This window comes from Chelonia mydas, chromosome 12 (genome assembly GCF_015237465.2).
Source record: "Chelonia mydas isolate rCheMyd1 chromosome 12, rCheMyd1.pri.v2, whole genome shotgun sequence".
Classification (NCBI taxonomy): Eukaryota; Metazoa; Chordata; order Testudines; family Cheloniidae; genus Chelonia; species Chelonia mydas.
The window spans coordinates 37,793,874-37,809,755 of NC_051252.2; the positions used below are offsets into that span (position 1 = coordinate 37,793,874).

General features: G+C 62.7%; 1 protein-coding gene across 10 annotated transcripts in view; it reads left to right on the forward strand.

Annotated features, from left to right (window-relative positions):
• ZFPM1 (zinc finger protein, FOG family member 1) overlaps window positions 1-14,987 on the forward strand; it is a 115,819-nt gene extending 100,832 nt beyond the window's left edge. For all 10 annotated transcript variants that reach the window (XM_037877735.2, XM_037877737.2, XM_037877732.2 and 7 more), the window contains 6 exons: window positions 5,294-5,396; window positions 6,993-7,202; window positions 8,074-8,298; window positions 9,178-9,273; window positions 9,760-9,909; window positions 10,872-14,987. In XM_037877735.2, coding sequence (XP_037733663.1) covers window positions 5,294-5,396; window positions 6,993-7,202; window positions 8,074-8,298; window positions 9,178-9,273; window positions 9,760-9,909; window positions 10,872-13,327 — 3,240 coding nt within the window. In that variant the 3' untranslated portion in view covers window positions 13,328-14,987. The remainder of the gene's footprint in view (window positions 1-5,293; window positions 5,397-6,992; window positions 7,203-8,073; window positions 8,299-9,177; window positions 9,274-9,759; window positions 9,910-10,871) is intronic.
• The last annotated feature ends 895 nt before the right edge of the window (window positions 14,988-15,882 follow it).

The following is a 15,882-nucleotide window of genomic DNA, read 5'->3' on the forward strand; positions in this document are numbered from 1 at the left end:
GACAAGCCGCGGGGCCTGGCTTGTCTGTTGGGCTCTGATTGTTGTGCCCGACCTGCGGGACGGCTGCTGGGATGACATCACCAAGGGGCGCCTTTGCTGGAGTGCACTTCCACAGGTTTCTTTGTCCGATCTGCCTGGGGAACTCCAGGCCAGCCACGTTTCTGGGGCAGCCTGCGCTGATGCTTGAAGTGACATCCAAACAGCAAGCGCTCTTCAGAGGGACTCCCTGCTCCCCTCACCTTGCTGTTGTAGGTGCACCACAAGCCATCTCCACCGGCACCATCGCTGGCCAGGACCGTCCGCTCAAGCTGTGCAAAGTGCAGCCTGGGCCAGCCCAACTTTCCACCTAATAATACGAACACCGAGCTGTGCTACGGACACGGGGCTTTTTGCCTGTCGATCTCCAGCCGCTGTACAAAGGAAGTCAGCGTCAGCTGTAAAATGGGGAAACTGAGGCACAGAACAGGGCAGTGACTTCTCCAGAATCGGCCGGTGGCAGTGCTGGGACTAGAACCCAGTTCCCCGGAGTCCCAGGCCAGTGCTCGATCCACTAGGTGACACTGCCTCCCCTCCGGCGCAAACGGGGCAGGGCTCTCCCTTAGCAGGGCAAAGTGAAGTCCTGTGCCTTGTCATTGCCAAGTAACCAGCCTGCCCCACAGCCCCCCTGGAGAGGAACCCAGCTAGGGAGGGGTGGCCCGCTACCCCCATAGATAAAAGCCCTGGCATGTCTCCACTGCTGGAGTTATTCCTCTGCCTGGAGGCACAAGGAATCCAGGTGTCCCACACTGCTTATGACCCCTGTGCAGCAGCCCTGCTGGGCCGGCTCATGGGCCACCTCCATTCAGGCAAGAGGTCTGCATCGCGGTGCCACCCAGCCGTCTGAGTCTGGCAGGGGGTTGGATCTAAGCCTGGGCTCTGCTCCCCCACCAGGCAATGGGGGCACGGACTCCCAGGGACCCCCGAGAATGTTGCTGGCCCTATTGGGCACAGGGGTGTCGTGACTATTGCCTGGACCAGTGCCCGTGAACCACAGAGCTGCCCAGCCCAGCTCTGGGGGCTCACCGGGCTGCTTGCTGTAACAGGGCCTGGGCCGGTCTCGCCTGCATCTTTATTCTCCTCTTCCTCCCCCACCCAGCTGCCTCCGTGCCCCAAAGCCCTGGGCAGCCTCCACCCAAAGTTAATTGCTAACTGGCGGGGCCGGTCCCTGCCCCCGGGGTGCCTGCTGGTGTCTGAGTGGCGGAGCAAGGGGTCGGTGCTGCCCCAGATAAAGCTCTGCGAGCGGATGCAGCGGAGATAGGGTTTCTGATGGTTATCGGGGCCGGTTCAGAATCTAGACACTGATCTCATTGTTAAGAGAAAAACAAGGAGGGTTGTGAGAGCCACTGGGCAGCTGGGGGGGGACCGAGACACAGCATGGCGCTGTGACGGGGGTAGGGTGACCAGATGTCCCGATTTTATAGGGACAGTCCCAATATTTGGGGCTTTTTCTTATCTAGGTGCCTATTACTCCCACCCCCTGTCCTGATTATTCACCCTTGCTATCTGGTCACCCTAGACGGGGGCATGTGAAGGGGGAGCCATGCCAGGTGGCCAGCGCTCATCAGTCAGAGGGGACTTGGGCCTCGCTCCTCCCCGAGCCCTCCCCAGCATTGTGCCAGGACATAAAGGGAGACCGGGCCTGGGTTGAGCCCTGCTGAATTTGGGGGGATGGGGGTGCAGGAAGGGGATGAGCCATTGCATTTGGCTGCAGTTCGACCAAACCAGTGTAAATGTGGGGGCGGAGGGGATTTCTCACAGGCAGGGGCCGCTCCTTGAACTAGCCCGTTCCCCTCGGTTCTGTATGTGCATGGCTGGTGCTTGGTCCCTCGGCAGCGGGGGTCACTTTGTGTGGGAGCATGGGGAGTAGTTCATTATTGTAGGGTTACTCGGGAGCCGGGGTAGGAGGCTTACTGGGCTGGGCCACAGGGGTAGGTTTGGGGTCACTGGGCCGGGCTGTAGGGGACGGTTTGGGGTCAGAGGGTCACGAAGCCAGTTTGGGGAGGAAGGTGGCCCAGGCCACGGGGGCCGGAGGGGGGCCGGGCTGGGTCCCGGGGGCCAGTTTGGGGTTGCTGGGCTGGGCTTCAGGGGTCAGTTTGCGGTTGAAGGGTTGCTGGGCCGGGCCACAGGGGCTGGTTTGGGGTCGCTGGGCTGGGCCACGGGCTGGTTTGGGGTTGGATGGTCGCTGGGCCGGGCCGAGGGTGCTGGTTTGGGTCAGAGGGTTCCTGGGCTGGGCCGTGGGGGCCGGTTTGGGATCGGAGGGTCGCTGAGCCATGCTCTGGGGTCCCAAGTGGGGTCAGAGAGATAGCTCAGTGGTTTGAGCATTGGCCTGCTAAACCCAGGGTTGTGAGTTCAATCCTTGAGGGGGCCGTGTAGGGATCTGGGGCAAAAATTGGGGATTGGTCCTGCTTTGAGCAGAGGGTTGGACTAGTGACCTCCTGAGGTCCCTTCCAACCCTGAGATTCTATGAGTCCGTTGCCCAATACTGGGGGTGACCCCCCCCATTTCCATACCCCGTCCCGCCTCTCTGACCTTGGATTGCTCCAGGCATTACTTCTTTTTTTTTTTTTGAAAAAATATATGCAAAAAATTAGGATCCTTTCTGCACCATCAGCAAAAACCGTGTGTGCGTGTCTGTGTGTGTGTGTTTTTATCACGCTAGGAGCACCCTGCTCCTTGCGGTGATAAGGCCCAAACCGACCCAGCCTGTCAGTCGGAGTGTGAGGGTTTAGAAATATTGGGACGAATAATTAGATTTCATATCGTTACCGCAGCAGCCATCGAAGGATCAGGCAGATTTATTTTTTTCCCCCTCCTCTGCTTATTAATATTCATTAGAGACGCATGAAGGCAGAGCTGGTCTGAGGCCAGACCCGAGCGGGGAGTGGGAGGCGGATACTGCTGTAGCCCTGACACTTCTCCAGAGAGGGTGCACCCCAGGTGCTCGGGCCTCTTTCTTTCCCCTTCCAGAGGAGCTCCCCTTCTCTTTGTAAGCCCCCCGCCCTTCCCCAAGGGACACGACTCTTGCGGTGTGTGTTCGTGCTCTTCCCCTCCTGCACTGTCCTGGTGCTCACGCCGCCGGTGGCCCAGCCTGGGGGCCAGCCAACCGGGTCCGGGACGATGCCATGAACCGGTCACCTGGGAGGAGCTGGTGTGTAACTGGTGGGGTGAATAAAGCTGGACTGGAAACTTGTGGGTCACTGGAGATGGGGCATCCCTGTGTCCCTCTGCCCATGCCTGACCCTGCTTTAACCCCACTGTCATGGGTGGGAGGGCGCTCCTTGGAACGCTGCCAACTAGCTCTGGGGGTAGGGGTCCCACGTGTCCTGTTGGGCCTTGTTTCTGTGCACAGAGGTGGTGTCTTGGGCATGTTTAATCAGCGAGGGGTCAGTGTGACCCAACCACGTCTCCCCCGTGCCCGTGATGGCAGGGGGCAGGTTCTACAAGGCAGACGGCTGCCCCCCTGTCACGGCAGAGGGGCGGCATCGGCCCCGGTGCTTCATGGTCTGCTGTTGCCACCACGTGGTCTGTGCAAACGTTATCTCTCCCCCGTCGGATTTACAAGGCCGCGGCACTGCGTGGCATGTGAACCCGGTGCCCGTCGCTGTCTCCGCAGGGATGCGGCGTTCTCTGTGCTGCCCACCCCTGCTAGCATCCTGCTCACACCAGGACAAGCGAAGACAATCCCTCCCTTCTCCGTTCCCCTTCCTCCCTGCCCCCGTCACTGGCACTCCGCCGAGGCCAGGGGTGATGCGAGTGTTTCCTGCACAGGGGGCATGCGGGATTGTTAGACCCCAAGTTAAGCAGGAGAGGAAATAACATGCTTGTCAGCGCGAGTGCAGAGCACGCCAGCAGCGCGTGGGGCCCGAGGGGCGGCTGGCCAGCGGCCTGGCCGGCACACCACCGTATTGCTGATGCCCTAATGGCAATGGGCCAGGGGGAGGGGTTGATGTGTATCCATGTGCAGCACAGCTGGGTCATGCACGGACATATGTGAAGAGCTTTGAGGCCCCGGGCTCACCTCGTGGGACAATCAGCAGGGCTGGCTCTGGGGAACGGAGCTGAGGTCGACCAAAGGGGAGGGGTTCCCCAGCCGCTCTGTGGGGAGGGCGCTGCTGGGAGCTGAGCCAGGAGAGCGGGGCCGAGAGGAGCCTGCTGACCGAGTGGAACGAGGGCGCAGGTGAGGGACTCGGGGTGGGGGCTCCACCCTTCAGTGCTGGGGCTGTCCTGATCCAATGCTCTGAGGCTCCTGCAACATGAGAGGACCTTAAGGACTCTCAGGCCCCGCACGTGTCCCTGTGTGATGCTGCGGCAGCGACTGGCCGATGCAAATGCTGCGCCGTTGCTGAGTGGTGACCTGGGCTGGTGCCTGGCTGCATCTTCCGTACCCAGAATGGCTTCAGACCCAGCTACTCGAGGCAGGGCGGGGTGGGGATCCCAAAGGTCTGGAGATCGGAGGGGCCTGGGTCAGGAGTGACTCTCGGGGATCGGTGCCATTCGGCCCCCAGACGAGATGAGCTCAGTGGGGGGCAGCGTGCGTGCGACAGCCCATCCTAGGGCTGACTTCTGCAGCAAGTGGCGCGTCCACGGGGCACGCGGGGGTGTCTCACATGTACATGCGTGCGTGTATCCAAGCATGCCCATACCCTACCGTAAATACTCTTGTAGACCCTAAAATGTTTGATGCAAACAAGTCCAATTTTGAGTGGGTCAGCTGGGCAAGTCAGTGCCCCCTCCCGACCGTCTCCTGCCCCAGCCTGTCTCCTCTTTACCCACCCCCAAGGCGTGGCCTTGTCCTGCTGCTCCGCACCCCCAGCTGCCTGGGGCTGAGCTTCCCTGGGGGTGTTACAGTGATGCTGGCAGGTCTCTGCATGCAGAGCTCTCCAGCTCCCTATGCTGGCCTGGCCAGTAGCTCTTTCTCCCCCACATCGATCTCCACAGAGCTCCTGAGTGCCTCTTCCCACGCCTAGGCACCCCAGGAGGACTTGTGACAGCAGCTTCCACGTACAGCCTTGCAGTGCCCAGATCCTGCCAATCTCAACACGAGACCTATGCTCCGCTCCTGGGGCCCTTCCCTCCTTCCGTGTGTCCCCCACCCCCAGGACCCCCGTGGCTGGGCTCTTACCACTGGGGCACAGGCGAGTGGGTACCCCACAGAGGTAGCAGGGTCAGGGCTTGTTTTGCTCCGTGCTGGGATGGATCAGCGACAGCCCTGCATTCATTCACGTCTTCTGTCCTGTGTTTCCACTGTTGACAGAGTCCACTCGTGACACTGATGCTGGAAGACAAGCGCTGCTGGCTGTCCAGGCTGCCCCTGGTGTCTGGAGAAGCCGACGCCAACTCGGTGATCTACAGGAAGGGTTGGTATTATATTCGCTGGGTAGCAAGCCACCTGGCCTCTTCTCGCACCTACCACTCCTGTCCACTGCGGACCTTTGGCGTTTAAAGGGCCAGCATCACCCTGAAAATCATATTCCCCCCACAAACACAGTCCTTCAGGCCAGACTGCAGGAAGTAATTTGGGCTACTGCTAATCACGTCCTGCCCATGGCTTGGCTCAGGCAGGCAAAGGAGCCCCCGTCAGTTTCACGCTCTGGTTCTGGTCAGTTTCACTGGCTGGTTCCCTGCTCCAGTCCACTCTCTGTGTGCCAGGTTCCGGCTGGCTGCAGGAGGCCGTCAGCGGCAGAAAGCTGGCTGAGAGTGGAACTACTGATCCGTGCTATCGCAGCCCTGCTCACCAGGCTGTGCCAGCAGTAGCCCAGCCCGGGCTCTGAGCGGCCCCAGTGCAGCATCGAGCGTGGGCAGAGAGCAGGGCTCAGCTGTGCCCAGGGCGGCTGTGTGTGGTGCCAGCCACATGGCCACCGTCCTCTTTTATAGAGCCAAGGAGTTCGCTGACACGTGGCCTGAGCGCGGCTGGGAGGGAAGGCTCCTGGGATGAGAGGCGGCTCGTCTGTACAAGTTAGGGAGGGGACAGAGCTATTAGCTCCCATCTAGTCACCGTCCCATCTCTCCCCCATGCCCTGCATCAGTCTCCCCCACCGTCTGTATTCTCCACTCCACGGCTAGAAGTCCTGGGGCAACTGTTCCCCAGCCTCCTGGCGTCCGGGCAACTGTTCCCCTGGAGAGAGCCCTTCCTGATGGCTCCCTTGCATTAATGCCACCCCCGGGTCTGCAGGCTCCAGCCCGGGCCGTCAGCCCATTAGAGGCTGGGCAGGGAGAAGTTCCGTCTAAAGTGTGAATAGGCCACTAACATCAGCTCAGCCTCAGCACGTGCTGACACTGCCACCTCCAGGCAATTGTGGGTATTACGAGCTACTGTACAAAGGCCGCCGAAACCCTTGGTGTCGGTGAACTCACCTCTCAGCGCTCGGCAATTTGTCTTGTGCGGACGGGATCAGAGGGTAGAACTGTTTTTCCAGAGTCCGTGCTATATGCTGGGGAGGCAGCTGTTTTGCGCCTTTAAAACAATCTGGCGTTCCTCATTTGCACGTCGTTATCCAGAGGGCTTTGCAGCCCCTGGCTCCTGCTTCATGGGCTCGCTGGCACTGGAGCTCTGAGCACACAGAGCCGGAGCAGCTTTGGGGGTGCCCACTCTGTCGGGGTCAGGCAGCCCCTGCAGTCACACTTGCTCAAAGAAGCTTGTTGGGGGCATCCATCCTCATGCTTCAGGGTATAAGTAGATCATCAGGTGGAGTCAGGAAGGAGTGTCCTCTCCTTGCACAGTGCTACACAGTAAGGTGCTATATGTGCTGGATTTACCCTTTCCTCTGGGGCATCCATTGTGTGCTACATTGGCCAGGCTCTCACAGTCATTGCACCATTGATCTGTCCCTAGGTGGAGAGGTTTTCTCTGTGCTCGTCTCAAAAGCGCACATCCCTTCCCGGCACTGAGGCAGAGGGCACTGGGGCGGGGCGATGATGCTCAGTGCCCCTGTAACCAAAGCTTTGCCTTCTAGGTGAATTGATCTGGTGCAAAACCACCCAGGCCATTGAGGAGAAGGAGCTGCTGAGCACCTTCGTTATGGCCGAGCCGCAGGGCCTGCCGAACCACACAGTGAAATCAGAACCCGGGGACTCCACCTACCCAGCCACGCTGCATTCGGACATACAGCTTCTGCCCCAGCAGGCAGGCATGGCAGCCATCCTGGCCACAGCTGTTGTTAACAGTAAGTCAGCAGCTGCCACCAGGCAACCCTGCGGGAAACGATCGGTCCTCGGCCTGGCTCCCGGCAGACGCCCGTCTGCATCACAGAATTCACCACCCCTGGAAAGGGGCTATGGAGGGAGAAGGCCAGCAATACGGAGAAAAACAGATCATCCCCCAGCTTCATGCCATGAGCAGGGTCTGCTCTGGGTGCTGTTCCTAGCTCTGCCCTGGGCGATGCTTCCCCTAACACATGCTCAGGGTTTAGCTGATTGCCATATTTGGGGTCGGGAAGGAATTTTCCTCCAGGGCAGATTGGCAGAGGCCCTGGAGGTTTTTCGCCTTCCTCTGCAGTGTGGGGCACAGGTCACTTGCTGGAGGATTCTCTGCACCTTGAAGTCTTTAAACCACGATTTGAGGACTTCGATAGCTCAAACCTAGGTTAGGGGTTTGTTACAGGAGTCGGTGGGTGAGATTCTGTGGCCTGCGTTGTGCAGGTCAGACTGGACGATCATAATGGTCCCTTCTGACCTTAAAGTCTATGACTCTAACTGGGCCTCAGTTTCCCTCTCTCTAAAACTGGGTGACACCTACCTCCCAGGGTCAGGGGTTGAATAGGGTCTGGGCAGGGCTCTGAGGCTGGGGGAGACTAGAGAAGTGCCTGCTCGTGTGAAGTAGCATTTATTTAACCCTTTCCACTAACTCCCATCGGAAGGAGCGTGTCCCAGGGAGACGCACAGCCAGCCCTGACGCTGGGCTGTTCCCTAGGCAGGCTGCTCCATGACCCTGCGGGGCCCACCATGGCCAGGATCTGCCCTGGGCTCAGGGGAGGGGACTAGTGATCACCCCTGCCCTGCTCCCCTGCTTTGTGATAACGCGGTTTCCCCTGGCAGAGGACGTCTTCCCCTGCAAGGACTGCGGCATCTGGTACCGGAGCGAGCGGAACCTGCAGGCCCACCTCATGTACTACTGCGCCAGCCGCCAGAACCCCAGCTCGCCCTCGGTGGACGAGAAGCCCAAGGAGGCGTACCCCAACGAGCGCGTCTGCCCCTTCCCGCAGTGCAAGAAGAGCTGCCCCAGCGCCAGCTCCCTGGAGATCCACATGCGCAGTCACAGCGGTAAGGGCACCCCCTGGCAAGGGAGATGGGAGCTTCAATCCAGGGTGGGGGGCCGGCTGGCTCGGGGGGCTGTGAGGCTATGGAAAGCCTTTAGCCTCCGGATCGTTGCGGGCAGGATCAAAGCGCAGGTCTGCGGGCCGTGAATTCTCCTGTTCCGCCTCCTGCTTTGTTCCTAGCAGGGAGAGAGAGAGACCCATGTCAACCCATCGCAGCCCGTGCTGTCACTCATCCTCCCAGCCGTCCACTGGCGGTGGCTCTAGCCGTTCCCAGCCCTGGCTGGGCGTGAGGGGTGGGCAGAGCCCTCCCGCCGGGGGGAAGAGGTGCCATGCCAGCGTCGCATGCCAAGCGTGCCGGAGCCCCGTGGGGCTGGGTGGAGACCAGTCATCCCCGTTCGCAGAGGATTATGCTGAGATTTGGAAATTCTCTGCAAGCCAGAATTGTCCTTTCCCACCCACCCCCGGCTGTGTGACGGCAGCCTCTGGCCAGGGGTGAGGGCAGCCAGCCCGTGACCCCTCTGCGCCCACAGTGACAGCTTCCAGGGCTTGGCTCCCACATGGAGCCAAATGAGCAGCGAACCCATCGCATCTTCCAGGGGCAGGGTGGGGCGGCCCCACTGGGGAGCTGTCAATCATCTCTCTGGAGATGCCCCACCACTGCGCTGCTGTGTGTCCATCTTTAAGACTGGGACCTCCCAGTCGTCCCCCTCAAAGCCCTGAGACCCGCACGCCCGCAGTCCCCCTGCTCCCATTCTCTCCCTGGCCGAGCAGGCTGCACTGCATTGCAGCTCCCCGCTGGGCTGGGTTCTCGGTGCTCAGGCTCCGGCTCTGATGGGGGCAGGGGGGCAGCGCCTGGTCTCACGCCCGTCCCTCTGCCTTTCAGGGGAGAGGCCGTTCGTGTGCCTGATCTGCCTTTCCGCCTTCACCACGAAAGCCAACTGCGAGCGTCACCTGAAGGTGCACACGGACACTCTGAACGGTGGGTCCCTCGGCCGGGCTCCGGGGCGCGGTGTCCCCAGTGGCCGGCTCGCCGCGGCTCCGTCACCATGCAGCAGGGAGCGGCACGCTGAGGCTCTGCTTACCCACGGGCTGGGGAGGGAGCCCAGCTTGGTGGGAGCAGGGTGTCTCCCGTTCAGACCGGGACTCTCCCCAGCTGGAAAGACGGACAGTGCGGTTCCCCTGCCCCGGGGCTCGAGCCATGCTGAGTGCCAGTGGGAATGTCGACCCTGCAGACAGACCCCAGCTAGCAGGGAGCCCGGGTCCGTGCTCGAGCGGCTCGCTTAGGCTGCAGTGCAGGCGGCTGTGCCTTCGGAGCGAGCTCGCCCCAAGCTAGCAGGCACGCTGCCATCACGCCCCCTAGCTGCAGCACGGCCAGACCCCCGGGCACGCTCGCGGCTGCTGTGAAGCTCGCTGGCAGCAATCGCCTTCACAGCTCTTCCTCTCGCTGTCGTTCCGGTGACTGCAGGCATCTGCCACAGCTGCGGCTTTATCTCCACCACCCGGGACATCCTGTACAGCCACTTGGTAACCAACCACATGATCTGCCAGCCAGGCTCCAAGGGCGAGGTGTACTCCCCTGGGCCCGGGCTCCCAGCTGCCAAGCCACTGACACCAGGTGAGTCCCCCCGGGCTGTGTCACCCCTCTTGTGCCGGGCCCTGGCATGCCCAAGGGTGGCAGAGCTGGCCTTAGTCTGCCAGGGATGGGGAGCCCAGAGGCATTGACGGGCATCATTGCCGATGTTAAACTGCCTGGCCCCTAGCCAGCCTCTTCTCCAGCTCTTCCCCAACTCTCTGGGAGTAAGGCTGCTGGGTTGTGTCAGTTGTACCCAGGGCCGCTGGAGCTTCTGGCTTGGGCTGGGGTTCCCAGGCTGGAATTGCCTCGTTTGCCCCATGCCAGTGGGGACAAAGGGCTGGCCCCAAACTTGATTGAAAGTGCATCTGTGATCACCCCAGATGGCGGGGGTTGTTTGTGCAGAACCCTTCTGAAACTGAAACTGACTAGCGAAGCAAACGATCCACACAGGTGGCCCTGGGAAATGGCCCCTGCCCTGCCCTGCCCTGGTGATTCCCTACAGAGGCTTCCAGGGGACAGGAGATCTGGGACTGGTGTCTCAGCTGCCAGGCGCATTTAACCGCAGGGCTGACACAGACTCACAGGGCTCGAGTCACCTACTGCTGGCACGGGGTCATTTGCCCCTGCCCCACCCCCCCAGGTCCATGGAAACTCTGGCACCCTGAGGCAGAGCTGGCCCTGGGTCAGGGCAGACGTTTGCCATCCAGACAGGCGCGTCCCACAGGCCCCCTGCTTGTGCCCCTTGCCAGGCAGAGCTGTCCGCTCCAGGCCCCCGGCAGGTAGGGCTGGGTCACTGAGCACCGGGCACTCGCTCCAGATGGGATCCGGCAGGGTGGGAGGGAAAGGGGTGAGGGAGGAGACTCTCCTGGCCCTAAGAAACGCTGCTGTGTGGGCTGGGCCTGTGGTTCCTGCCCGCTGAGGGGGCTTGGGCAGGGCATGGGGCCTGTTCTGCCTGGCCAGGCCCGTTGACCACACTGATCCCCCCATTCCCTCCCCGCTGACAGGTCCAAGCCAGCCGAGCGGGACCCCCATCCTGAAGTGCAGCCTCTGCGGCTCCGTGGCCGACAGCCTGGCCAGCCTCCGGCAGCACATGGTCCTGCATGGCCCCCTGCCCGCTGTCCTGGGAGGGGCAGAGCCCACGCCGGCCCTGGCACAGCCGGAGTCCCCTGCCAACGCCCCGGCGGCAAAGCCGTGCCCGGCGGACAAGCTGGAGAACGGCGAGGCCAGGCCCCCGCACACAGAAGGCTGCCCCTCAGCCTTGTCTTCCTCGGGCGAGGTGGCACCACCCCTCAGGATCAAGGAGGAGCCCACGGACAGCCCCGGAGGGGAGGCGGAGGCGGCCAAAGGCAACCCCCTGGCAGAGCCGGCTGCCAGTCCCAGGTCGGAGCCAGAAGCCTCCTCTAGGGCCTCGTCCCCGCACAGCCTGCCCTCGGTGAAGGTGAAGTCGGAGATCGCCAGCCCCACGCCAGGGTCTAGCCCGGTGCCCGGCGAGCCAGGGGTGGGCACAGCCGGCGGCAACGTCTTCCTGCCCCAGTACATGTTCGGCCACGAGGCCACAGTCGTGCCCCAGGCCTCCGAGATCCTGGCCAAGATGTCCGAGCTGGTGCACAGCCGGCTCAAGCAGGGCCACGGCACGGCGCCCCCGGCCCTGTACCCCAGCACCCCGCTGCCCAAGGGCGCCACCTGCTTCGAGTGCGAGATCACCTTCAACAACGTCAACAACTACTACGTACACAAGCGGCTCTACTGCTCCAGCCGCCACGTGGCCGAGGACAGCCCGCCCGGCGCCCGCAAGGCCAAAGCCGCGCCCGCCACCCCCAAGGGCCCGGCCGCGCCCGGGGCTCTGCTCTCGGCCCAGCCCCCCGCTGCCGTCGAAGGCCCGGGGCCGGCCCCCCAGGAAGGGGAGGCCGAGAGGGACGCCAGCCCGCCTGCCCCTGCCGCGGAGGCCAAGCCGGAGATCCAGGTGGAGGAGGGCAGCGCCAAGGCGGGCTCCCCCGAGGCGGATGGGGCAGGCCGGGCCAGCGAGGGCAGCCAGAGCCCCAGCAGCTCGGTGGACGACGCGGACGACGACCCCAGCAAGACGGTGTGCGAGGCGTGCAACATCCGCTTCAGCCGTCACGAGACCTACATGGTGCACAAGCGCTTCTACTGCGCCTCGCGCCACGACCCCCCCCTGCGCCGGCCCAGCGCCCCCAAGGCGCCCTTCCTGCCCCAGCCCGTCCGCACCCGCAAGCGCCGCAAGCTCTACGAAATCCACGGCGCCGCCAGCCCTGCCCTGGGACCGGCCCACCCCCTGGCTGAGCAGCTGGCAGGGGGCCTGCCCGGCGCCACGGACCCGCTGGCGGGGGGCACCCGGCCCGAGGTCCCGCCCATGCTGTCCGCTCTCATCTCTGTGGCTAAGGTCCACGGCGCTGCCCCCTCCCCCAGCTCCAGCCCCGATGCCGACGGCCCCATTGACTTGAGCAAGAAGCCACGGCTGCACGGCGAGGTGCTGCCCGCCTCGCTGCTGCCCCTAGCGGACTACCACGAGTGCACAGCCTGCCGCATCAGCTTCAACAGCCTGGACAGCTACCTGGCCCACAAGAAATACTACTGCCCCGCCATGCCCCTCCAGGCCGGCACCCTGGAGCAGCTGCACAAGATCAAGGGGGCCGTGCCACCCCCCTTGAAAGGCCGGGGCAGTGGTGCCCCTGAGAATCCGGACCTGCCGGGCGAGGAGCCCGACGGGGTGCGGGTCAAGGTGGAGAAGGCGGTGTCGTCGGTGAGCCCCGGGGTCCTGGTGGCCAAACCGCTGGCCCTGCCGGCCACGTACCCCTGTGCCTCCGGCGTGGACTCCCTGCAGCGCTACGCCAGCGCCAAAGCCCTCCACCTCTCGGGGGCCAAGGTCCCGTTGGCCGTCTGCCCCTACTGCCCGCTCAATGGGGCCGTCAAGGGAGACCTGATCGAGCACTTCCGTAACGCCCACGGGCTCTTTGGAGCCAAGCCAGGGGCAGGCCCCGGACTGCCAGAGGCCGTGGCCCAAGCTGCCGCCAGGACACAGGCCGGCTGCGCTCCAGAGAGCAGCCTGCCGCCTCTGCCCACGGCCTCCCCGCCCCAGCCCCTCGCCAGGCTCCGCAAGGACAGCTTCAACGGCAAGGAGCCCACCGCTTCCTCGGCCTCCAACGGCAGCCCCCGGCCCGCAGGCTCCCCCCGGCCCAGCCTGCCCCTCTCGCCCGCCGCCCCTTTGACCATGTCACCGGCGCCCGCGGCTCCGAGAGAGCCCGGGCCCACGCCCGCCGCCCCGCCCGGCTCCACGGACAAGAGCGTGCAGACCGCGCCCAGCAAGGCCCTGCCCAGCCCCAGCCCCAACGGCAACCACCGATACTGTCGCCTTTGCAACATCAAGTTCAGCAGCCTGTCCACCTTCATCGCCCACAAGAAGTATTACTGCTCCTCCCACGCTGCCGAGCACGTCAAGTGAGCCCTGCCCCAGCCCAGCTCGGCGGCCTGGCGGGACGCCCCGCGGCCGTCACCCGCCGCTCACGCCCCGCGGCCGCTGGCTGCGGCCCAGCGATGGGTTCGAAAGCGGGACTCGCCCCAAGCCAGGGCCCTGCAGGAGGCTGGAATGGGGAGGGGGGGTGATTGCACAATGGGTACAAGTCAGACGGCTCTTCTGAAAGTGTCCCCTGAGGCTGAGAGAGGGACACACCCGGCCTGCGCTGGACCCTTGCCCATGGCTACCTGCTGCCCCCCATATGTTACAGAAGCTGGAGGGAGGGAGTGTTCCCTGCTACCGTATTTTTGTGCTCTGGGTTGAATATGTCTAAAGGCAGCCCCCCCTCGCCCACCTTCTCCCCCACACACCCGCCCACAGCAGGGGTCTCGTTCTGGCTCGGTGCTGGTTCTGCAGCATGGGCTGCCTCCCTGCTCCCCAGCCCTGGTCGATGCAATTTTCTAGGTTTGGGGGCAAATTTGCAGAAATTCAATTCTCTCCTCTCCTCCCCCACCCCCAGCCCCAGGCCTTGCTCCAGCCTCTCACAATCAGCATCCAACAGGCGGTTTGGCACTTTGGTTTGGAGATGGGGAAACTGAGGCACAGATCCTCTCCCAAGGTCACGCAGGGAGCTTGTGGCACAGCCGGGAGGCAGCCCAGCTCCCCTGACTCCCAGCCCTGTGCTGAGACCTCCTGGCCAGTCCAGCTCGTAAATAGCCTGTTGGAATAGCAGGGGGTGTTGGGAGCACAGGGCAAGGGGGTTTGAGCAGAAAACCCTATGCCAGCTTGTGTCCCTCAGGCCCAGAAATCCTTATGGGGAGCACCAGCCTCATTCTCCCCTTTGCCAATCCCTTGGCCGCTGGCTGAGAGCCTTGCGCTGGCATGGGCAGCTCAGGGAGGCTGCCTGGCACCTTTAGAATAGCACTGGGCATCCCCAGGTGCCAACTTCTTCCACATCCACCTGAATGCCTCTACCGGTGCTCAGTTGCTCACCCACTCTGTGTGCAGCCTCGGTCCCCGGGCTGTGCCCCTGGGCATGGGGGCAGTTCTAGGGCACGTCCCCGTTGGCGGTGGAATCCTGCTCCCAGCTGCCCTTGGGGCCCCAGTGGAGTTGGTGGAAGTTTTGCCTGGGCAGAACTGAGGCCTAGGATGGGGCTGGAGGTATTGATGGCTCTTAGCGCCTGCTGGGGTGAGGGCAGGCTGGTGAGAGCGCTAGGCCGGTCTCTCAGAGCTAGCAGGAGAGAGCAGGAGTCTGGGCAAATATCCCCCTCCCCACCTGCCTGCAAACTCCCTCCCTTCTGTAAGGGGCTGCCCTGGCCAATGCCACCTGCACAGCACGGCCCAAGCAGTGGTGCCTGGATTCTCCTTTCCGGGAGCCCGGACAAAGCCATCCAAGGCTGGTGGCTCACAGATCCCTCCGGCCAGGCACAATTCCTCTTCGGATCCACCCTCTGGGTCTTTTCTCCAGAGCTCCCTGCATCGTGTGTGCGCCCCTCTCTCACCCCCCATCGAGCCTGGGCCCCGGGGGGCGTATGTCAAACCGACGGGGACTGGAACAAGAAACAAGACAGCACTGAAGTTGAGAATGAAGCCTACACATGGGAACTTGTGTGTATAAGCGTGTACATAAATAAATATGTCTAATGAACCCGTGTCCACCTGCGTGTGTCCAGAGGGGCTCGGAGAGCGTGCTCATGGATCACCTCCTGGGCCGTGCGCGTTGCCCGAATCCTTTGGTGTCTGAGCCAGAGCGACAGAGGTCAAAGCAGGGCTTGGCTCTTGTGTTTTTAGCTGGGGTAACCCCTGGTTCGGTCCCCGGTGTGTTGGCCAAGCGGGCAGCTGTCACACCTGCCTGTAGAAGTGCCCCGGGTGGTGTCCATACCTGGAGCAAGGCTGCCCTCAAACCCAGACGGGGGCTGTCTAACATGCCTGCTCTTTGCACATATATAGGTGGGGAGCATTGGTCATGTGACACTAACTCTTCACCATGTGAGCGGTGCTGGTTACCCCACAGCACTCGAACCAGGATGGAGGAGGGGGGAGCTTCAGAGCCCCAGTGAGTGGCTGCCACTGGGGAGGGAAGGGGCTGCAACATCAGCAGGGATGGGAGGGCAGAAAGCACCTACATCCCCAGCCTTCCTGCAGTTAAAGGAGGAGGCCCGATGGTTTAGATCCCTTTGAAAGGCATTTGATCACCGTTGCTGGGATGCTTCTGCCGGCTTAGCAGTAACGGGTAGAGCTGCTGGAAGGGGCAATTGTACACACTCCCCTCCAGTGCTGGAACGCCAAGGCATTGAATGAGGCGGGGTTGGGGGAACCAGGCAGCGATACTGACGTGAAACAGGCAGGATGAAACTGACTAGGGTAGCGTGGCTGGTCCAGATGCTAAATGGGGAGGACCTTAGAATCCTCAAAATGTGCCGGCAGAACCCCAAAGCTGGGCAGGCAAAGCGTCCTCCTCTGAGTCCAGATGGGATCTCCCTTCCTCCTCCAGCTGACTCTAGGGGTTATCTGCATCGCCAGCGAGAATGCGCTTTTTTCAT